At 47.8% G+C, this 24,561-nt stretch overlaps 1 protein-coding gene across 2 annotated transcripts in view; it reads right to left on the bottom strand.

The window, feature by feature from the left end:
• The window catches only part of FAM135B (family with sequence similarity 135 member B), a 281,275-nt gene that overhangs the window by 40,376 nt on the left and 216,338 nt on the right, over window positions 1–24,561 (bottom strand). For both annotated transcript variants that reach the window (XM_039232988.1, XM_039232987.1), the window contains exons 8-9: window positions 3,101–3,254; window positions 722–771 (exon numbers count right to left, since the gene is read on the bottom strand). In XM_039232988.1, the coding sequence (XP_039088919.1) occupies window positions 722–771; window positions 3,101–3,254 (204 nt within the window). The remainder of the gene's footprint in view (window positions 1–721; window positions 772–3,100; window positions 3,255–24,561) is intronic.

The following is a 24,561-nucleotide window of genomic DNA, read 5'->3' as shown; positions in this document are numbered from 1 at the left end:
TTGTTAAAGGCCCAAGTGTGTTTCTACTGCACAGGGTTTAAAACACAGGTTTGAGAGACAGGGGTATCACTTTGTAATGAGATGGTCTTTGGAGTCCAGCTTCTAGCGCTGCCTAAAGTGTCACCAACCCCGAGCTGCCAGCCTCACTTCCATCTTAATTTGCCTCTCGCTCTATAAGGATGGCGTGCAGTACGCACCCGAACCACCCAATGCCACGGGATGTGGAAGTATCCCAGAGACCACAAATAACAGTAGCCTGCATTAGCCATGTGCCTACAACCAGCACGTAGTCTTCAAGCACACGCGATGAACCCTCGGCGAATGCACCTGTTTCCATTACCAGCATCATCGTGCTGCCAGCCTCTCGCCGTGGCTGAGGCCATGTGGGCGCAGGTGCAAGGGCTCCGTCGCCCTCCAGGAGAAGCACATGGTTGGTCCGTAACATATTTTGTTAAATGGATGAGTCATCGACAAATAAATGTAGTCTTGGCTCCAGGGACAGACACCTGTTAACAGGTTTCTTTTTTCCCCAAAGCCTCCAGCAGAGAGCTAGAGGTCGAGTGGACCCTTAGAACAAAGGGCGATGGGGTGGAAGAGTTGCCGGTCTAGAGGGAGCCTACATGCCCCGTGTTTTCATCTCCGAATTCTACATCAAGCCAGCACCCGTGTTGCCCTGCGACACGACTGCCCTTCGGGCCCACAGGATCCATTTTCTAATTACCTGCAGCTCGGAGCACAGCTGAGAGAGCGTTTCCTCCACAGCAAGGGACTCTAGGAAGAAAAAAAAAAGACGCAGAATAAAATGGCCGCACGCTGAAATGTTGCAGTTGCTAACTACAATACAAAGCATATGTTCAAGTTGGCAATCAAGTCACAGAAAGAAACATGTAGCTGAGGTCTCTCCTTCAATCTCCTGAGGGCATATTTATAAAAAGGAGAAACCGGATTTGGAGCCTGGGGACCTCATACTAGATGAAGGTCCACAGCATCTCAGGGATGCTTTTCTGAGGAACAGAAGCCCCCACATTCACACAGCACTTTGTGGGGTTCAAAGCGATCCCACACTCTTCTGGGCTCTTGCAGATCTATGCAAGCAGGTGTGGGCCTCCAACCACATGTGGGCTCGGGTTTGGACTCCATCATACAGGGGAATTCTGGGAAGCACAGAGAAGTGGATGGCAGAGCTGAGCCCACCTCCCCTCACTCTGACATTGACAATCATCACATCCTTCCCTCCCATCCACGGAGGGGCCGCTGGTCTCACCTCTTATCAGCAGGAACCTCTGGCCTCTGGCCAGTGGTGATTTAATGTCTGCATCTGCCTGTCTTTGGACTCTTCCCCCGTTCTATGACACGGTCAGGGGTTTGTACTTGGCCACAGCACTGGGTCCCCTTAAAGCACTGCTGCCCGGATGAGTGGGACCCATCCGTCAGTACCTCCGGATCCTCACTGATGTCCTGATAAGCACGTGCCTTAGCCCCCAGCACCTTCCTCAGGTCTGCGAGTCCCACCAGGCACAGAGGACTTCTGTCATATTGAACATGACTGTGTCAGGGGCATCTGGCACATAGCAGACGCTTGATAAAAACATTATGGTGAGTGAATGAGCAAATAAACCCAGTTCCTTTGGGTAAAAAGTTAAAACAGCAAGTCAGCTTTCAGTGTACAATCTCCACTTTCCCTTTGGGTTGTATAAACTGGCTCTGATTCGGTGCATGCTTTTATGGTATGCAGATCATCTAAACCGGAAAAAAAAAAAATTCAACTTTGCTACTGCCTGATTCAGAGTCGTGCCTGACTCGTCTGGAGGGTTAGAGCTGAAAAGTCCAGATGGCAAGATGGCACCCACCATTCATCAACCGCCCTGCATGCGGGGCACTGTGTACGAGGGGTCTGAGGGGCCTCTGCTCTCAAAGACCCCGCATCTACTGGGGAAGAAAAACATGCAAGTAGGATATCACTGTCATGTGGTGTGTGCGATGCAGTAATAGACTATGTATGAGGCCGTGAATAACGCCAAAGTCAAGACTGTCTCAGCAGGTGTCTCGGGTGTGAGTGGGGAAGCTGAGGTGCCCGGCAGGCCTGCTCTTAACCTTGAACCAGGCTAAGGATCTGGCCTCTGTTCTGGAAGCAAACGGTCATCGGCAGAGGACAGACAGCAGAATCACGCTGTCACCCGCTGTCAGTGAGTGGGAGGGTGGAAGGGGCCCTGCCCCGGGAGTCACCGCAGCAGCTCTGTGCTCTCGTCTTGGTCCTGCGGTGCACTGCTGTGTGTGACCCTGAGCAGCCACTGCACCTCTCTGATCTCAGTTCCACTGTCAACAGAGAGGGATTCAGGCCCAATGATATCCATGTTGTGCACCATGAGGTGCACAAAGCAATTCATCCCCAGAAAACCAAAGACGATGGCTGCTGAGAGGTTTCCATAATCATCCAGGTTAAAAAATATGTCATATATATTTATATACAAGTATATAAATACTTAGATATCTATATTACATATAAAGCATACATAAAATATATTATTTATGTTATACATAAAAATATAAAAAAATATAAAATATATATTCTACATAAAATGTTATATTTTATATAAAATATAAAAACATACTAAAATATTATTAAACTATTAAAATACATCTTATATTTTATATAAAATATGTAAACATTGTAAAATTATTATTGAAAATTACATTATGTTATATATAAAGTATATTTATTATGTATATAATATATGTGTTCTTTTTTGGGTTGTTTTCCACTCTCGTAAATTGCAACCCTGTAACTGCAGCCTAATTTTTTTTTTTTTTTTTTTTTTTGCAGCCTAATTTTTTAAAAAGGCTATAAACTGGCATTTTCCCTTAGCAAGCAACTCGACATTGTGTCCAGTAGTGCCCAGTGCATGCAGCAGGTGTCCAATAAGTGCCCAGTGGGTGAACGGAGAGGGGCCCCTGCCTTATCTTCCCTCAGGTGCACGTCCAAGACTCCCTCCTGCCAGAAGAAGGTGACACACAGACACACACCTGCAGCAGCATTTGCCACCGGGACGCTCAGAGAACATGCCGCTTTCCCAAGCCCGGCCCCAGCCCGGCCCCTTACCCAGCTCCGCGTGCGGCAGCTCGGGGACGTCCCTCATGATGCCCAGGAAGTAGGCGCGGAGCCCCCGGTAGGCGTGCAGGAGCAGGAAGCAGAGCTGCCGGTGCCACTTGTGTGCGCGCTGCATGCAGTTCTCCGAGGGCGCGTAGAAGCTCCCCTGTGGGCGGGACAGACCAGAGGCTGGGGCTCGGAGAACAGCTGAGGGGCTCACGCTTCCAGGGAAAGGAGGGTTTGGCTCCCTGCCTCTCTGTGTGGGAAAGACACTGAGATCCGCCAAGTCTCTGTCTTGCACATTCATAGCAAAAGAATAATAATAATAATGACAATATTAATAGTAATATTAACAACTAATGAGGAGGAGGAGGGCACTGACCTGGAAGGTCTGTGATAAGCCAGTGGGACCCACGTCCAAGTCTCAGTCCCAGGCCGCTGCACAGCACCCCACAGCAGATGGGGGCCGACGGAGGGTCTCCTCTCGCAGGGAGATGAGGAATTTGCGGAGACCCTCCTGGCAGGCGGGTGAGTGGTCCAAAGAGAGAAAAATGCGCTGCTGTGAGATGTGGGCTTAGATACGCAACACTGGCAGGTGCATTTGGTGACAGACGGAACCCAAGTTGGCATCAGACGCTCTGTACGTTGCCTCTGCTCGCAGATGTAGGGAGCCTTAAACGGGTACAATGACCCAACTATGGTTTGTGTGATGAGGAAAATGTGGCCAAGTCACAAGGTACCCAGAGGCCCAGGCATGATGGAAGAGAGGACACAGGCCAGCCCCGACTTGGGCACACACTCAAGAGAGAAGGGTGTCTTGGGGTGAATTTCAGGAGGGATTTGATTTGGGGGCAGAGAAAGGAAGCCCCCAGGGAGGCCTTGGGCAGCAGAGGAGGAAGGCGCTGGGTTCTGGGCGGGAGAGCTCCACGGATGCGGGACCTTCCTGTCCATCTACTGCTCAAGTGGCCATGGAAGGACGCAAGTGGCTCTTCATGACCCCCTGGTGCCTGCCGGTCGTGCTGCAAGAACTCTGGAGGGCAAGCTGCCAGGATCCCCGCCTCCGGGTGTCTAGTCCCCCCGTTGCTGCCATCGGAGAGGACCGAGTCGGTCCACGGGGGCCAGGACAGGTCTGCTAGGGGTCCGTGGCCATCTGCACCCATCTGCACTCCCAACGGTGCCTTGAGGGGAGAGTAGGCCATCACAGGTGCCCGCTCTAATCCCAGCATCATGATGAGTGGGTCACACAGGTGCTACAAATCAGGAGAGCGGGATGGGGCTGTCCGGTCAGCTTCTGTCACCTAGCTCTGAGCGGTCATAAGGTCCCTAGGAAGAAGACTCTGAGACACAGTGGTGTCTGCAGGAGGCGCTCTCGGGAGCAACTCTGCGGGGGAGGAGGGCTGGGCACAGAGAGAGCCGCCCCGCACTGCCCTGCAGGACAACAGAGACCTCGGTCCATCCCACGGGCAGCGCTGGCACTGCAGGGCCGTGGGCCTCGGAGGAGGGGCCGTGCATCGCACCATCGCACCCATGCACTGACCACTACCGAGAGTGGGGGACCCCTGCAGGAGGTGTGACCTCGATCAGCAGCTCCCTCAGACACAGTGGACTCCAGAAAGGGACCTGGCCAATTGCTGTGGGCTCCCAGCATGGCTGGCAGCCTGAGGAACGAGTGACTCGGGCCTGAGGAGGGATGCGGGCAGCGTGCCACAGCGTCCGCTGGAGAGGCCTCACCCCTCCCCAGGGACTCCACTGAAACCTGGCTTTCCATTACGAGGCCACCAGGTCCCTCTGGATTTGAACTTATGAGACATGTTCAGTGAGGCTTGGAATGAAAAGACTCTTCCATTTCATAAGCAGAAAACTCAGTCGGCTAGGCACTCAGGGAATCCACATATTCCCATTTCTCACCCCTCCTATTCCGTGAAGATCAGAAGTCGGTGCAGTTGCAGAAAGGTGCACAGAGCCTGTGCATAGCGGAGTGTGCATGTTGGACCCCGGGGCCCAGGGAGCCAAAAGCAACCCACCGCTCGCGAAGCATCTGGGCATCCCCATGATCTTGATCTCATTTGTTCTTCAGCAAACACCATACAAAGCAGATACTCTAATTCTGATTTTCAAAATTAGAATACACAAATGGTAAAAATCTCAGTGTTACCAAAAGAAACGATATAAAGTGCCTCATTCCCCAGAGTCCAGTAATTTCTTGTGGATCTTTCTAGGATACTTCCGTATGCACATGTGCATACATGTCTTATGTATGCACGTCCTGGAAACATACATGGATACACTCACATGTTGGAAAGGCTCCGGGAAGTTCTTCATGCCTAGCTTTTATCACTTATTGTGCCCCAAAGCTCTTTCTGATTAGATCAAATAATAAGTGGTAGGAACTCCAATTTCTGTTTCATAGATGAAAGACTGTGGCTCAAAGGATCAAATGACTTGTTCAAGGTCACCCCGTTTTGCCTGCAGACGAAATGATTCTCAAGTCCAGGTGCTAAATGGGGGCAGTTCTTTCTCAATGCGCCACATGCACCCTGAGACCGTGCCTCACAGAGGACAGATGTTCCATGAAGCCTGCTTGCTTTGACTGAGGCGTTAATTTAAGTCCTGCCTGCAGTAGCTGTGACTAAGCAGAAATGAAAGCAGACAGGGGATTAACAAAGGCATCAGATCCAGGGAGCTACGAGCCCCCAATCTGCTTCCTTCCAGCAGTCCTGAGCAGCCTGTTTTCTGGTCCTGACACCTGTTTGCCAACCCAATTTTCTTATCACCAATGCCTCCAGCTGAAAATGCTTCAGGACCCACTGAAGGCAAGGGACCTTAGAAGTCTGATGTTAACTTTCTCTTTTAAAACTACATACATATCCCATGAGGATTTTTCAAGAGACACATTAGGTAATCTTTGGGGCATCTTCAGAAGGCTGATTCGATATGATGATGGAGATAATCTGAAGCCAAAATGGTAATTGAACAAGAAATACTGAATAAAATCCATGGCCTGAGATTACTATGAACAAAACAAATCTTGTCCCCTGCAAAACAGTCAACAGCACAACTTTCGGGAAGTGAGTGGGCTGCACAGAAGACCCCATTGGCCGCTCCCCTCCATCCCCACCCCCAGGCCTGCAGAGCAAGTGCGGAAGGGCCTGTGCACCTGCACTGAGATTGCACAGAGCACGGCTGGAAAGCACAGTCTCCCCACACAAAGGACACTCGAGCCTGCCCTTTCCAAGAGCCGGGGACGGAAACCCTAAATGACACAGGCCTCACACGGGGCCGGCAGAACATGAGGCAGCAAGTGAACCCATGATGGAGATCTCCAGGCCAGGGCCCACCACACAGCAGGGACAGAGCAAATGTAAAGAGCGAATGGCCATGACACAGTCTCTCACGGTAGCTGCTAAGGATCACAGGAGACTACTGCGATAGAACACGGACATGTGCCATGTCCCAGGGTGAGGTCAGCGGGCACGAAAGGAACTTCTGCTCCCTCAGGATGCACCGAGGGGTATGCCTACAGATTACGCAGCTTGGACATCAACAGTGATCCTCTCAGAAACCTAAAAATGGATTTTTTTAATGTTTATTTATTTGGGGGGGAGAGAGAGTGAACGAGGTAGGGCAGAGAGAGAGGGAGAGAGAATCTTTAAAAAAATTTCTTTTAATGTTTATTTTTGAGAGAGAGACGGTGTGAGTGGGGGAGGGGCAGAGAGAGAGGAAGACACAGGACCGGAAGCAGCTCCAGGCTCTGAGCTGTCAGCACAGAGCCTGATGTGGTGCTCGAACTGGTGAACTGCGAGACCATGACCTGAGCTGAAGTCAGATGCTTAATGGACTGAACCACCCAGGTGCTCCTCTAAAAATAGATTTTAACTTAACTGGAGTCCCTTGGGAGCCTTGTTGAACCATGGTTTGGTTAGGACACAGAATCTGGAGTCCAACAGCTCTGTGCCTAGTCTGGATCAGCACTCACTAATGGCATGATGGGTTAACCCCCTACCCTCTGAAGTGTCCATTTCAGATGAAAGATGGGGATAGTAATAAAGCCACGGTGCTTACCTAAGAGCCTGGTTTATATTCAGTACTTAATAGGTGTCAGTTAGGGAATGAAGGAAATATAAAGTGAAACTCCCAACAGAGAGGGCAAAGCTTGCCATCAACTCTGACCTTCTTATTAATGCCTCTCCCATTTCCATCTCCAGATCTAACTCCTGCCCTGGGTACTAGATCTCCATTCCAGAGTTCTGATCTGATAGCTTGCCTGTTGCCAAAGAAGTAGCTTAAAGAAGTGACTTGCTGTCCCCTTAATCCATCTCTTCCCTTTGGTCATCATTACAGATCCATTTGGCCCAATATTCACAAAAGCCTTGAATTCTCCCAGACTCCAGATTTCTTTCTCACCTGTAAGAAAGTCTTGAAGATTCTGTCTCTACCATGCTCTCGCTTTGGCCCTCGTTTGAGTCTATATTGCTCACTTTAATTATTAAAACGTCCTTCTCACGGGCCTCACCCCTCACCTTCCACCTGTGGCGCCAGTGTGTGCAAGTTAGTTCACAGTGTTACCCACTGTCTACAAGATAAAGTTCAGATTCCTGACTCTGGCATTCACAGCCTTAAGCCCGACCACATTACCAGCTCATCTGCTGCTCTTATTGCCAACACAGCTCTCTTTGCTTTTCTCCTTTTAAGGGCCCATCCCCTGGCTGCCTGAAACTCACCACCAAGACTCGGGTCAAATGTCCTCTCCTCTGTGAAGCTTCTGCAGGCTCCTCCTCTGCTCTGCTCCTGCACACACCTCCTGAGACCACAGTGATACCCCCACCACCCTACCTGAACGCCGTGAAGGTACAAGTGGCTTGTCATTTGTCTTTGAACCTGAAACAGCACAAAGAGATTCAATGATGGAAGAAAGAAAGAAAGAAAGAAAGAAAGAAAGAAAGGAAGGAAGGAAGGAAGGAAGGAAGGAAGGAAGGAAGGAAGGAAGGAAGGAAGGAAGGAGAGAGAAAAGAAAGAAGACAAAGGAAAGAAAGAGAAAAGAAAGAAAAGAGAAAGGAAAAAAGGAAAAAGAGAAACAAAACGAAAAGCAAAGCAAACAAATGAAAACAAAAGAAAAAAGAAAAGAGAAGAGAAGGAAAAAAAGAAAAGAAAAGAAAAGAAAAGAAAAGAAAAGAAAAGAAAAGAAAAGAAAAGAAAAGAAAAGAAGAGAAAAGAAAAGAAATGAGCTGTTGCTTCTTCTGGAGGTCATGACAACATCAAGGCAACACAGGCCTGGACTGAAGGTGCAAATCACCCTCCCCTCCCTCTTCCTTAGAACTGTAGGTTTTGGGTCGCCTGAGTGGTTCAGTTGGTTAAACGTCCTTTCGGCTCAGGTCACGATCTTGTGGTTTCTGAGTTTGAGCCCCACATCGGGCTCTGCATTGATGGTACGGAGCCTGCTTGGGATTCTTTCTCTCTGCCCCTCCCATGCTCACTTTCTTTCTCTTTCTCTCTCTCAAAATAAATAAATATACCACATCTTCTTAGAAAAAAAAAAAAAGAACCATGGGTTTTCACACAATTTTGGGATTGACACTGAAATTTGGGTTTGCTATCCTACCACAAACAAATCATGTTCTAGACCTTTATGTCCTATATAAACACACTCACTTACACTTTATAGAAGATGTGTACACAATCTGATATTCACTGGGCACGTGGGAAGCATTGATAACTTTTCATTTAATTCAAACACACCCATGAAAGTGAGGCGCGTTTTTGTACAGAAATATCAGCACATCTTCTGTGTTACAATTGCGGGCGAAGGCATACATGGAACGGGGTTTTAACATTCTGGATGCTCATTTGAAACAGGAATGCAAATGCTCCAACAGACCTCACAATCTAGAATATTCTATTAATAGCAGCTACTGTTCATTAGCTGCCTGCTGTGTGCCTGGTACTATTTTTTGGTCCCTGGATTCCTCTTCTCAGTAATTCAGGGGGGTTTTCATTATTGTTTTTGACCAAGGAGCGAACTACGACAGCATCACTGCACGGGCGTTCATTATCGGACCCTGTTACATGTCATGCATTGCTTATGTGTTTTGTGTGCATTAATCATTCCATTCTTATGCCAGCCCTGTAACATACGTACAATGATTCAGCCCTACTTTGTAAACTGGGAAACGGCCCCTCAGTGGTAAATGACCTGTCTGCTGGTCTCAGGGCTGGTGCTGGAAGCCTCACGATGCTGACCTTACACTTGGAACTGAGACATGGGAGGTTCATAAAGCTAGCCTGTGTCCTCACATTCGGGATGCAGGGGAGTCAAACTTCTTTTTTTTTTTTTTTAAATACAGTAGGAACTTTAGTTAATAATCATGTACGAATATTAGCTTTTTTTTTTTTAGGTTGATTTATTTACTTTGAGAGAGAGAGAGCGATCGAGTGCTGGGGAGGGGCAGAGAAAGGTAGATGGTGATAATCCCAAGCAGGTTCTGCCAGGGCAGAGTCTGATATGGGGCTCGAGCTCATGAACTGCAAGATCATGACCTGAAACAAAATCTAGAGTGGGATGCTTAATGGATGGAGCCACCCAGGTGCTCTGAAGAGTCAAGACTCTAATCCCGGTTAGGGCCCAGGTTTAAAAAGGAACCCAGTTCTATAAATTCCAAAGGGAGTCAAAACCCCTTTAGGCTAGTCTTTGGTTTGCAATCAACTATCCAGGATCCCGGAAAACACCTTTGTCTTTCTGTTCCTTCATCTGGTCAGCAAGAGACGGCTGCTATCTGGGTGCACAGTCCCTGATTTTGTGCCCTAGCACACAACTGCAGTAACTAGCTGTGGGTTGAACTATAAGAATCTCTTACCGGGGAGCCTGGGTGGCTTAGTCGGTTAAGTGGCCAACTTCCACCCAGGTGATGATCTCATGGTTCATGAGTTCAAGCCCTGAATCAGGCTCTATGCTGACAGCTCAGGGCCTGGAGCTGCTTTGGATTCTATGTCTCCCTCTCTCTGCCTCTCCCCCACTCACATGCTCATTCTCTCTCTCAAAACTAAACATTAAAAAAAAAAAAAAAAAAAAAGAATCTCTTACCAAAAGCAGCTGAAATCTAGACACAGGTGACTTTATACCAGTACGACTTGATCTACGTTGCCCCTGATGCTCTTACTGACATCTCACACAGCTCCTTGAGCAGGAGCGCGGGGAGCAGGTCAGGCGTGGGGGTCGGCGAGGCACCTGACAGTCCCTGATCCAGGCTACATTCCCGCCCAGGCTCCTCTCCACTCTACACGTGTGTGCTTGCTGCTCTCCACCTGCACACCGCTCCAGCACCGAAGGATCCCACAAGTGACCTGAGTGACCACAGAGAGATCCGTGTGGCTCCGGCCATAGAGTAAGTAAACTCGGCTCGGTGTTTCTCTCCCTCTGTGTCTGCTATACCCGCACCTGCTCTGCTGGGAATCGGGGACAGGATAGCATGTGCCGACTCCCAGCTACTTCCACACTGTGGGAGATCCAGCCATGTGGGTGACTGAAGCAAGAGTAAGAAAAGAGAGGGGGCCATGGTCAAGTGGAAGAGCTGCCATGAGCTCTAAAGGGTCATCATCGGGGAAGTTGTGCATCGGGTTCCCCGGACTGGATCTAGAGGTGCACGTTGCGGGCGACAACACGGTTCTCCACTCTTGATGTGTTTTCTAGGTGGAGGGACACCTATTCACATTACACCCCCAGGTCCTCTCTACCCACTTATCAGGCAAATGGTGAGTCTGGGACAAGCAACTGGGATCTTTCTTGTCTTTTTTCTTGGTAGCAAGTCCTCCCTTAAAGGTGCTTGTCCCTGTCACCCTTGGTCCTGGGGGAGGCCTGGCAGAGGAGCAGCTCAGCTAGGGGGTTCCAGCACTACCTGAGCAGGTAACGGTTCATTCTAGAGTTCACTGTCCGAGAGCCCCCTCAGTCAATGATGTAAGCCAAATGACTTATTTTATTTTACTTCAGTTTATTCTGAGAGAGACAGAAAAAAATGTTAGCAAGGAGGGGCAGAGAGAGAGAGAGAGAGAAAGAGAGAGAGAGAGAGAGAGAGAGAATCCCAAGCAGGTTCCACACTGTCAGCACAGAGCCCGATGCGGTGTTCTAATTCATGAAACTCATGACCTGAGCCAAAATCCAGAGTCAAAGATTCAACCGACAGAGCTACCCAAGTGCCCTTATGATCTAGTACTTCGGTTGATCTCCAATTTGTCTTATTACTTTGTCTTTCTGGATGGTTCAGCACTCAGCTGGGGAGAAGGTATTACATCTCAGTTGCCCTCACACCCGACAGTGGATCTGATCTCTGCTGATGAAGTCACAGGTGCTATGCTGCCTTGCTGTGGCAGCCTGAATGGCCTGGGTGCTCAGGACCGGAGGATGCAAGTGGGAGAGTCAGTCAGTGTTGGGGAGGGGTCCAGAGAAGACCAGTGGTCATCATTTTCATCCCTGATTCCTAAATATTGTTTCCTTTCCTGTTTATAAGCCTGTTCTAAACAGCACTTTTTGAAAGATACTGTTCTGATTCAGCTTGCTCCTAAATCACTGTGACATACATTTTCTTCTACTTGTATCTTGGGGGGCAAAGCCACAGACCCATAAACCTTCAGTGAACTTGGAATTACAGGATGACCTAGGGTCAAGAGGTCAGGTCTGACCCTTGCCACCCTCAGCTCTAACACCTTGGACAGGTACTAAGCTACCTTCATGGGTCAAGACTGAGGGGAAAGGGGAAAGTTCCACACCCTCCACAGAGCAAAACAAACATGCAGTGTTAGTCTTATGATTTTACAGGTAAAATTCCATGTGAATCCTTCCACTGACGTACTCAATGGCATTTTCTTTAGCAAACTGGTCAGTTACCATATTACCAAGAGATTTTTGACCTGTTTAGAACTTTAAAAGGTAATAATTCATTAGTAATGAAATAACTTGATATACTGACGCTGGATAATGCATCACCAGATTTGTAAGTTACCTTAATGGCTGTGATGCATTTTGGGTGAATGCCTATATTGCTGCTATTGATCTAGTTGACTTTAGAGAGACACACTTGCACATGGTAAGTATTATGATTGAGAGTCCCATTGGGTCTCTTTATATTCTTCACCAAGTCAATGAATGGGGTTAGTGCATCATCATGATCCCAGTTATTCTCTATTTGGTGCCTCCTGGGTGCCCACCACCAAGCTATAAACACGCAGAGATGCAAATACATGGGTCCACCTAGAAGAAAATACCCTCTGTCTAGAGGAACCAAGGACACGAACCGTCACTGCAGGAAGGTGTCACACAGGACACACTGTACGATGCTGAGTGCGCGGAAGGGCGTGTAGGGGAGGCTTCCTAGAAAAAGGGGAGGCTGCAGCTGAGTGTTGAATGGTTAGGCAGAAAAGGGATGAGAGGGGGCATGCGAAGCACAAAATCCACCATAAGCAAAGATACAGAGCAAGCAAATGAACAAAATGCAGGGATGTACCTTCCATGCGATCCTGCTAGGGCACAGGAATCCAGGACACAGGTGGGATTTGGTCTCGGAGGGTCTGGCACATCATGCTCATCAGAACTCAAGTGCCAAGAACCCAGAGAAACATAAGAAATGTACAAAATGTGTGCTAGTGAGCTTGTCAGGGGAGATGGGGAGGCGTGTGCTGAGGCTCTGTTCTCGGACTCTGGCTTCTCACTAGTTGCTGCATCTGGTCATCCAAACCTTCAGGGAAGTTGAAATCATAATGTAAACTTATAACAGTGGAAATGAGCCCAGAGAGATTAAGTAAATGGCCCTGGGTCTCATTAAAGAAAACAGGGCCCTTGGTCCCATAATTACTAAGAGATAAATCCAGGGTTCCCAACCTGCATAGCCATACTCTTTCATCCCACAGGACACTATTCTGAATTCACCAGAATCAAAAAGTCTTCCCGACCAAGGGTAAGACAGTGAGAACAGGGATAATGGCCTTTGGAAGCGTGGATTAGTCACGCAGCACGGGAAAGGTGGAGCGATTATTACTGCCATCCTCCAGAGGATGGTCGCAAGGCTACAAATTCCGACGCTCCTGCAGAATGAGTGAGCTGCCGGTCTTAGGGGTACACTGTGACCATTGAAACTGTTTCTGTTTTGGAAACTGGAGATGTGCACAGTCTCTTAAAGGTGTAAAATTCTATGCTTTTATGATTTTAATTATGAAAGGTATTAAATTCCTTCAGCTGACACTGGGGCAGATATCGACTCAGCAACTATAATTACACTCCTATGCGAGCTATGAAGTCTGTCTTGTGGGTTTGGCCCTTGTCTCTCCCCCTGGTACTTCTGGTGGGCTCTCTGTACATGCCTCATCCTGTAGGGAACCTGGGGACTAGACCAGAGAGGACCAGCACTGAACACGGATTCTACATTCTGATAGCAAACATACGAACACCCACGTGTTTCCTCATAAGCCTCCTTATCTGAGATGCACGGAGTACCCAGACCCATGTCCAAGAGCAAGGTGAGAAGAGCAACAGTTAAAGGTTGGTCCCAAAGGTAGACGATCAGAACAGGGCATGGCCAACATTTTAATGAGGTGAGCCTGATCCCAGAGCCCACACCCCTAACCACTGCCAATTCTTGCCTCCCTGGAGAGGATGCTCAGTGAATGTGAGCCCTCTCTTGGCCTCTGCTGAAAACAGATCAGGCTGTTCTGAGAGATTATTAAGATAAATGGGAGGCTACCGCATTAATACTATCACATGAGAATGTTCAGGTCTATAGGAAATCAGCCGAAAGCTTGCATGGCTTTCGTTGGAATGATCATGGCAATCATAGAAACCAAACAAGAGCATCTGCATAGTAAATCGCAGTGTGTCTAGAGCTTTAAACTCAACCTTGTAAGGGACATCATTCTATGCGTGAGGAAGCAGAGTGGTGGGTCTGTCAGACATAGTGTCAGGAATTGAGAGTTTCTTATGGAAAAAAATTGTCAAAATTAACAGACCAAATATAATCTAAGCACATTTCAAGTAAAATCCGGATCATATCTCTGGCCATGTTGCAATCAAATATTGCTGTGCAGTGTTATTACTTGCACTTGCCTTGGGTTCAAGATGACACTATTAAACGTACGGCCACCGACGTGACCGCATTGGCACTCCATTGCGACGTTTCTTAATCGAGGCCACAGTATTTGACCTGTTTCCCGTGCTATCAAGTGACTGCTTGTCACACAGCAGTGCCCTGCTGAATATCATGTGCACTTTCTACATGGTATCGAGCCCACCATGCATTTCTTAAATATTTTTTAAGTTCATGTACTTATTTTGAGAGAGACAGAGACAGAAAGAGCAAGCAGAGGAGGGGCAGAGAGAGGGAGAGAGAATGCCAATCAGGATCCACACTGTCAGTGCAGAGCCTAACGTGGAACTTGAACCCACGAACCGTGAGATCGTGACCTGAGTTGAAACCAAGAGTTAGACGTTCTACAGACTGAGCCACCCAAGCACCCCGAGCCCATAGTGAATCTGTGATCATTCACTGCCTCTCCCGTAATAAAGGCAATGTTTCCAAGCACTGTGGTGAAGAGCACTAAGACAGGTCAGTAGCGAAGTACTTAGAAGAGTATCTGGCAAACAATGAGCACCTGAGACAGAACAGACCATTGTATTATGGAAACACGAAAGGGGTGCATGCAAGCCAGGCTGCAGGGTTGGGAGGAGAGGGGGCTGGGTCCCCACATGCAGACAGGACAAGCCAGAGGCCGTGGGCAGTGAGGATGCCGGCCACAATACCAGCATCCACACTGTGCAAACACTGCCTCCCTTTGCGCAGAGCTGAGGAGATCCAGGCGTAGAAAGGGGAAATAAGAGGGGGCCGGGGCCCAATTCCCTGTGGTCTTCCAAACACAGGGGACCCTCTGACCTTTCGCTTTTCAGTATTGTGCACAGAGCCTCCTAACGACGTGAACAGGCCACTTCGCCGCTGTGTTTACTAAGAAGGGCTCTGCAGACAGTAAGTTCTTTAACTAAGGTGACCGTAGCCAAAACAGCACTCTGGTGTTGAAAACAGCTAACACCCCACATCTAAAAGTACCAGATCTATCTATCGACACCTGTGTAGCTCTGGCACTTTCACTCGCTGGTATTTTATCTCCATTTGTTCTTCATTGAAAGCAATTCCCCAAACTGACTGTGATGTTCAGCAATTTTTGTTAGCAGTTGGCAAATAGGACTCTTAATATTTAATCTAATTGAGAACAACATCGCACAACTCACATCAAACAAGCAATTTAGCTGTCAGGTCATCATAAAACCCCAAATACCTTTCTGATGAATGTATTTTTACAGTCTAGCTGGAGGAGGGCTCTGACTTAAAGAAGAAAAATACTGTTCTCTAACTCTATCAGAGGTATTGACGTCTCTTAAAAATCACCAGTCATAGGGCACCTGGGTGGCTCAGTCGGTTGGGTATCTGACTTCGGCTCAGGTCATGATTTCATGGTCCATGAGTTTGAGCCCCACATCAGGCTCTTTGCTGACAGCTTAGAACCTGGAGCCTGCTTCAGATTCTGTGTCTCCCTCTCTCTCTGCCTCTTCCTCCCTCATCTCTCTCTCTCCCTCTCAAAAATAAAAAAACGTTAAAATAAAAAAAAAAAATCACCAGTCACGGTGAGCCTGGTGGCTCAGTAGGTTGAGTGTCTGACTTTGGCTCAGGTCATGATCTTGCAATTTGTGAATTCAAGCCCCGCATGGGGCTCTATGCTGACAGCTCAGACTGGAGCCTGCTTCAGATTCTGTGTCTCCTCTTCTCTCTGCCCCTCCCCCTCTCATGCTCTGTCTCTCTCCTTCAAAAATAAAGATTTTTAAAAAATTAAAAGGAATCACGATGCATCCCAGTCACGATGCATGGGATTTTAAAAACGAGAGACGGTGTGTTGCATGAAATGAGCTCGCCCTCCATCGTTGGGGTCAATCTGAACCCAAACACTGGCTTTGCAAACTGTAACCTCCTCCAGGCTCCACAGCTGCACCTGCTGGGTCTCTCTATTAAAAACAATTTTGGAATGAGGTCCCATCTGTAAGACTGTCGACAGGATTAGCTGGATAACAAATCAAATGCCTGGTGGATATTAAGTGCATTATTTGGTTACTCCACAAAGAGTAGATATAATGAACAAAATGATAATACTTATAATCATTATAGTTAATTCTATTACTTTTATTAATCCTATTACAGTGTAATAGCTTTTCCTCATCAGTAGATCAGGCACACGAGCCACAGGAGGCGGGCAGATAGAGGAACGGGAGAGGCCGGTTATGTTTGGTGTGTTGTTTTCAATGTTGGGTGATTCCCTTTGTTTTACGTGAGGTCTTCAAATCTTTAAGACCTGGCTCTCTGATCTGGCAGAAACATCTTTTGGGGATAGGATTTTAGCTTGTTGAGGATCCAATACTGAGGATCCTCATCTCCCTGGCAAGTTGCTTCTTGTGAAACTAAGCATGAGAAGGGCAGGTGCGAGGCGTGAAAGAAACAGGAGAGGAGTGGCTGCGCCAAACTGCAGGGCCACGGATTCACCGAGGAGGAGAGAGAAGGTGGGGGCTGAGGGACGTGAGCACCCCAGGTGCCCTGGGGACTGTGGCCGCAAGTCTGGCCTCAACCCCACGCAGTGAGTCTGCTGGCGGGCCCTTACAGAGACCGAAGCCGGCCACTCACCCTGTGGCTTCTCCTTGCCTGGCTCTAACTGCCTGACAGCGGCCTGCTCTGACCCGCAACGGGCCTCCCATCCCAGGCTGCCTGCCGCGGGGCTCGGCGCCTTCACCTTATCAAGCCCGTGTCTCAGACGGCCAGGCTGGGCCCACACAACTTCTCGTAGATGAGACTGCTGCCCATCAGCCGCCTTGTCATTTCCTCTGCTCAAATGTCACTGCAAGTATTACTTCATCCTGAGGCAGAGAAATCTCTTTCAAAAAGAGTTTTGGATTTTTTTTAATGTTTTTTATTTATTTCTGGGAGAGAGAGAGAGAGACAGCGTGAGCAGGGGAGGGTCAGAGAGAGAGGGAGTCACAGACTGAAACAGGCTCCAGGCTCTGAGCTGGCAGTCAGCACAGAGCCTGACGTGGGGCTCGAACCCACAAACCGTGAGATCATGACCTGAGCGAAAGTCGGACGCTTAACCGACTAAGCCACCCAGGCGCCCCGAGTTTTGGATGTTTTTAACCCTGATTATGGTTAGCATTATTACAAACAACCAAATGTTAGAACTAAGTAGAATAGTTGGGGCGCCTGGGTGGCTCAGTGGGTTGAGCATCCGACTTCGGCTCAGGTCATGATCCCACGGTTCATGCATTCGAGCTCCGCATCGGGCTCTGTGCTGACAGCGCGGAGCCTACTTGGGATTCTCGCTCTCTCTCCCCCTTTCTCTATTCCCCTCCCATGTTCATGCTCTCTCTCACTGTCAAGAATAAAGAAACATTAAAAAAAAAAAATGAATGAAGTAGAGTACATGAAATGTTTACATGGTGCCAAAGTCACTCATGTACACATTTATTCAAGGACCATTTTGTGGGTGTTGCATCTGGGCTAGGCTGGGGAATAAAGAGGATTCCTGGAGTGTGATCTCTTGGTTCAAAGCCTGTGTGACCTGGCGTGTGCAGCATCACAGGGGTGGAGGCTTGGCAAGGGCTAGGATTAAGGTTCCATACCTGAAGCCCAGAACGAGGCATGTGCATCCTTCCTGGGCCGGTAAGGGAAATGCCATGCAGAAAGTGACCTTATTATTTAAAAGAAATCAGCAGAAAAAGGGAGAGGAGGAAAACTGAGTGTGAAGGAAAACCTTTTACAGAAGTAAAACTAAAATTAAGATGATGTCAGCAGAGTGCAGATGTGGGGACAAGGCTGAATGAAGATGGGTTTGGGTTTTTTTTTTTTTTATTTTTTAAAATGTTTTATTTATTTCTGAGAGAGAGAGAGAGAGAGAGAGAGACCGTGAGCAGGGGAGGGTCAGAGAGAGAGGGAGACACAGAATCTGAAACAGGCTCCAAGCTCTGAGCTGTCAGCACAGAGCCCGACACGGGGCTCAAACCCACAAACTGTGAGATCATGACCTGAGCCGAAGTCGGACGCTTAGCCGACTGAGCCACCCAGGCGCCCCGGGTTCGGGTTTCGAGGCATGAGGCAGCATGAGGGCCTCTCTTCCTTGTCACTAGGATAATTTTAAGGTTCACCGATCTCACAGGAGCTGAGGGGAGAGCGAGCAGAGGGAAGAGATTCAGAAGAAAGGAGGGAAGTCTGGAAGCTGTTTGTTCTCCAGCAAGAAGCAATGAGGGCATCTGAGTAGGTGATAGAAGAAGTACCAGGAGAGGCACGAAAACGAAGCTAGTTAAGAGACAGAGTTTGAGGGAGTCCATCACTGGCATCAGTGTACAAGAGAGGAAGAGGCCGAGGATGATCCTCAGGTTCCTAGAGGCTCACTCAAATAAGCAACACACACAGCAAAGGCCTGGGTCCCAGCAGGAGGGCCCCAGCTGGGGAGATGTAGTGGCCAAGACTACATCTCCAAGGTCCCACCACTGGGGCTGGAACTTGAGCCCAGTTACTGATCTTTCCAAGCCTCAGTTTCCTTATCCGTAAAATGGGGGAACTATGAATAGCTTCCTCTTCATTGGGTTCAAGTAAAGAGTAAATCATGGGATCTCTGCACAGACTTAAGACAGGCTGGAGAAGAGTAAGGACTCAGCATAGTCTAGCCAATATTATTCTACTAATTAACTGGAAGCATAGCATGTGGTCTGGATATCAGCCGTGGAACCACATCCCTTAGGTCTCTGTGAACTCATGGCTGGGATCACTGGAGACAAACTAAACATCTGAATTTGGATGCTTCAATCCAGTGTCTAACGATGGACAATCCTGGGCAAGTTACTTCCACCCTTGGGGCCCCAGGCTCCCCTTGAATGAGAGGGGCTAACCTGTCCCACGGCTGTGATAAATATTAACAGAAACAACCTGGCAAAGGGCCTTTGGGGCAGAGAGCCCAGTGGAACTCAAAGACCATGTTGTCATTAGTCATTGCATCTGCACCGACTCTCAAAAACGTGCAACTTAGAGCTGCGCACACTCCCTGCGATCTGTCCCCCCGTGAAGGCTCAGACTGTGTAGGCTGCGTATGCAAGGCTGAGCAAAAGTTGGACCATTCCCTGAAGCCCCTGCAGGCCTTCTGGCAGCCATGAGCAAGCATCAGTTTTGTCCAAAGTTCTCTTGGGGAAGTGAATGAGATCAGTATGGAACAGGATTCTTCGCTACCCGAGAAAGCAGCCCAGTGAAGCAGAGAGAATGGCTGAGGTCAGGGAAGGATGAGATTCGTTTCTAGTAATAAATACTACAGGGGAGTATGCTGCAGTGAAGGGGACAGTCAGCACAGCTCTGAGCCTGCAGATCAGTGCCCCGTCGGTACTCGGAACATTCTGGGGACAGAATTCCGAGAGGGCTTCACTATCATCTATTTTAGGAACAGAAGGCCCGAAGTGAGTGCTGGCAGAGGGTTGCTGATCAATAAAAATATAAGTGACTCTGATAAAACTGGCTATGAAGTCACTATCAACACGATTTACAACAATTTGGGGGATTAAGTATAAGAGGACGAATCTCCTGTACTCGGGAACCGGACTTGATTATACTTCACGAGCACTCATGCATATGGTATCTATTGCATGCAGGTGCTCGCCCACACAAGGAGGGCCAGGGGTGAAGGAGGCCATGGTCTGCCCCTGGGGCCATCAGTCTAGCAGTGAACACAGACAACCATCTCCAGTGAGGTAGGCGCTGCACCAAGCGGGCAACATGGCAGCAGTGAGGTTTGTAGCCAGTCTGGGCTGTGAGGCAGAGCATCCTTGGGAATGGAATATTCATTCTGGATGTTGAAAGATGGGCCAGGGGTAAATCTGAAAAAGAACAATCTCTCAGGGGCGTCTGGGTGGCTCAGTTGGTTAAGTATCCAACTTTGGCTCAGGTCAGATCTCAAGGTTCGTGGGTTCGAGCCCCACATCAGGCTCTATGCTGACAGCTCAGAGATTGGAGCCTGCCTCCAATTCTGTGTCTCCCTCTCTCTCTGCCCCTCCCTGACTCATGCTCTGTCTCTCTCTGTCTCAAAAATAAATAAACTATAAAAATTTTTTTTTAAATAATAAAAAAATGAACAATCTCTCACATTCCACCTTTCTCACTTATCAGGGGAATACGTGCGGTCAGTCCTCTGTTATGCTGGCGAATGAAATGTCACGTGAAAGCTCGAGATCCTTCTATACTGAGCCCCTGATCAGCTGGTATGGAGGAGATGGGGAGCATGAGAATCAGGCCCCTGAAGTCTGGATTATCCACGGCAACCTCTGTCCTGGAGGACACATTCACACATTCACAGAGCATGAACCATGTCATTGGGAGAGAGCCGCAAGGCTCAGTATTTTCTAAGAAGTATGAGCCCACATAACTAGCAGGTGGCAGAGTTTATTCAGGCTCTCGGCTACAGAGTCCACCAAACCTCTTCACTTAGTAGCTGTGTGAATTTGGACCAATAACACCACCTTTCAGTGCCTGTGTACCTGATGACACCGTAGCTACAACGTAAGCCTCGTGGTCGTTGTGAGGGTTCAGCGAGATCATCTATGTAAGCGTTGGCTGTCATTAGCACTGTCATCAAAATCGCCATCGCCATATGGCACTGGCAAGCATGCCCGCTTATGTCGAGTCTGGAAAGTGTTTCCACGATCTACGTTTACACAAGTGGTAACTAAGTGGAAAATGTGCCTTCTGGCTAGAATTATCTATGTATCTCCAGATACTCATATCTAGACAGCAACATGGTAGAGCTGAAGGGGCTCTTCGCTTAAGTGTTGGAAGAACTGATTTTGGAATCTCAACATACATTCTCCTCCGTTAGATGGGATAAAGCCACCTGCTGCTGCCTTTCCTCACAGGGTTACTCATCTCTTCCTTCATCAGTGATTTCCACAGGAATAAGGAGTGAGTCCTCTCATGTCCGAGGCACTGGCTACAACAGCGTTCAGGAAAGTCCCTTCCTAGGAGCTTTTATAGGGATGGGGACAAATTGGGGACAAGATAAGAGGTAGAAAGTTACTATGATACAACCATGGGAAGAAGGCTAGAAATGTAAGGGTTTCTTCTGGATAGATTTTTAAATCGAGAGAATTCTTGTTTCCATAACAAAAATGATCTCTTCTTCTAAGCAGCAAGGCTATCAACGGAATGCATATTTAATCTATATCCCTTCATACCAAGTATAATCAATAAAGTCTAATGGGTGCAAATTTAGTGTTTATGGAAACATGGTTAACTCAGATTATTTCCAGATATGTGAGCAATGAGACTTTGGCAGAAAACAAAACCCGAATCCATGTAAATGTAGCTCTTGCGTTAACCAAAAATCTTTTGTGCACGTGAGCAAAAGTAGTAGTAATTCAACTTCTATGACTTCTAATTGTAGCTGTGCTAAAACAGGAAAAAATAAAAACAAAAGAAGGAACACAGGAGACAAGAGCTACTGCTTATTCAATATTCACCATGTGCCAGTCACTCTGAATACATTAACCTTGAGAACAACCCGGGAGGCTAGCTTTACGTGCTGTTCAGAACTACTAAGGAAGTTAGCACAGTACATAAAATGCACAGCACAATCACTCAGGATTATTTAGAGGTAGGTTAGAATTTCAGTTCAAATAACTGCCCTTAGGAAGGATGTCTGGACTATCAGGTCTTTACTTTCCTCACCTCTGTAACGGGTCTCATTCTTAGATGTGTTGGTGGATGTTAGAAGACTCCAAAGAGATGTTTGCCGAAACTGAGCCCTGTGTATAGCACAATATCTCCCAATGTGTGCTATAGCCACTGCGTCTACACTCCAGGGATCCTGTTCAATGACCTGTCTCCCCTAAACACACATACACACCACGGATGTACACAATGTTCCCCATCAGACTAAGCAACGCAGCCACGAAACTGCTTACCTGGCACTGGCAATATGCCTTTCAAGAAAATTAAATTGAATCAAACTGGCAAATAGAACCATTCCTAAAACCCCCACAGTAAACGTAAGTTGAAATCAGTTGAACATGCTAGAGGTGATGATAAATATGTGCTGCTTACCCGACTAATCCAACACACGTTATATGGGCAAATGCCATTAATAATCCCACGGCTGAACATCAGCAGTTTGGTCTCCATGGGAACAGAAGGTAATATTACACCACTGATATTTGATGGATCTTTTATTATTTCAGTATTTGAAAAGTGATTTTTCAAGATGATAGAAACTATCAAACACATTCAATTATGCATAACATTGGAGATACAAAGTGTGGGGTCTGGAATATTCCTTTGGTCCTGCTCATTTTCAGGAAGAGAAGAAGACACTGATTGGGAGAACAGGCTGATATTATGGAGAAGGGATCGCAATATCGGGTCCTCCTGTGATTCCTGGAATCGCCAAGCCTGGAACTTGTCGCTGAAAGCTTTCGTCACAGAGAAGGGACCTCCTGCCTTTAGTCATTTTACAAATTTCCACCAGGGACCAATGAATGCCCAGAGCCCTAATCAATGCAGGGAGACCACGGAGTAATCATCAGTAAAGAATATCAAATCCGGCTTAATATTTGAGCTGGAGACTGAGAAAATATCGGAAGAGCAGTTCAAGGTAACGTGGGAAAGACCGTACTATTTTCAATTCATCAAAAACAGAAGGAGTTGCCCTTGCATTTGCTCCTTCACCTGGACCTATTTATTCTCCCACTAAAATGCCCCCCTTTTTAAAATAATTTATTGTCAAGTTGGTTTCCATATAACACCCAGTGCTCATCCCCACAAGTGCCCTCCTTACTACCCTGCCCCACTCCCTGTTTGCATTCCCTGGGTCTAGCTCTTGCCTGGATGGCTGCCTGGGCCTCTGCCTGCTCTGCTCCCTTCCTCTGGGAGCTACCTGGGTGAGAGACAGAGGCACCCGTGTGCTGGGGGGTCGCAATTACCAGAAACCACGATCTGTGTAAGAGCATATGGGAGGCAGGCCTTTGCCTCACGCCATCGTATGTGTTTTAATGACTTAACTCATTTACTTCTCACCCTAAACCTGTGAGTTTTCCACAGTAATATTTCTGTATCTCACAGATGAGTTTGCCACAGGTATAGAGAGAATAAGTGCCTTGCCTGGCCTCACATGTACTCTCACGCTCACACACACGCTTGTGTGTAGGAAGCTGCAGAGTTGAGAGCAGAGCAGAGCAATGCGGATCCAGGGTCCGTGGTAGAAACTGCGGGCACTCCAGCAGGTATAGAACTGGGGTTTTAAATGCTTGGGTTGCCCAAAGATGAGAATGTTCTAACAAGAACCTCCTGGCTCATGGCTGGATCATCCTTCTAGCCTGGAATCCAGATCCAGACCGGAGCTCCTTCAAATGCAGTTCAAATGTCACTCGGGTCAGCAGCTGCGATGCTGATCCTCCCTCTGGGGCACCTGGAAAGGGCCTGCTTTGTTTGGCTGTTAGTAAGAAGCAAAGAGCCTAGTTATGGAGGCTGGAGACCCTGGAGCTATACTGCCTAGGTCTGTATTCTGGATGCTGCCCACTAGCTGACTCCTTGAGTTTTCTCTTCATTTGTCTCATCTTAAAAGTGATGCTGGGGGTCCTGGGTGGCTCAGTCGGTTAAGCATCCAACTCTTAATATTAACTCTCATGATCTTGAGATTGTGGGATCAAGACCCACATTGAGCTCTGCACCAAGCATGGAGCCTGCTCAAGATTCTCTCTCTCTCCCTCTCTCTCTGCCCCTCCTCTGTGTGTGTTCTCTCTCTCTCTTTCTCTCTCAAATAAATAAATAAACATTTTTAAAAAGTGACACTAATAGGGGCGCCTGGGTGGCTTAGTCGGTTAAGCGTCCGACTTTCGCTTAGGTCATGATCTCGCCGTTCGTGGGTTCGAGTCCCGCTTCGGGCTCTGTGCTGACTGCCAGCTCAGAGCCTGGAGCCTGTTTCAGAGTCTGTCACTCCCTCTCTCTCTGACTCTCCCCTGCTCACGCTGTCTCTCTCTCTCCTAGAAATAAATAAAAACCATTAAAAAAAAGTGACACTAATAATAACCTAGCTTGGAGGCTGTCATTATAATTAAATGAGTAAATCAGTGTAAGGAGCTTAGAAGTGTATTTGGCAAATCAGTGATGACAGGGATGGTGGTGGTGATGAGAATAAAAATAAGCCATGTGTATACACCTCTACCCCACAAAAGACATCTAGGAGAATTAATATTCAAGACCTGTATTCAAAGAGCTACCATAGATTTCAGCTCATGGTTTACGAGCAAGCAAGAAATAGAATAATGGCAACATCTGCATGTATATTGATGTTTAAATTTAAAGTTTCTACTGAAAGTGGGGTCGGAAGGAGGGGTGACTGCTTGAGCCAACAATGAGTTTCAGAAATCAAGTTTACAC

The sequence above is a fragment of the Hyaena hyaena genome, unplaced genomic scaffold, assembly GCF_003009895.1.
Source record: "Hyaena hyaena isolate Hyena2069 unplaced genomic scaffold, ASM300989v1 scaffold_69, whole genome shotgun sequence".
Taxonomy (NCBI): domain Eukaryota; kingdom Metazoa; phylum Chordata; class Mammalia; order Carnivora; family Hyaenidae; genus Hyaena; species Hyaena hyaena.
Note: the sequence above shows the minus strand (reverse complement) of the source record. Positions and strands in the feature narration are given on the sequence as shown.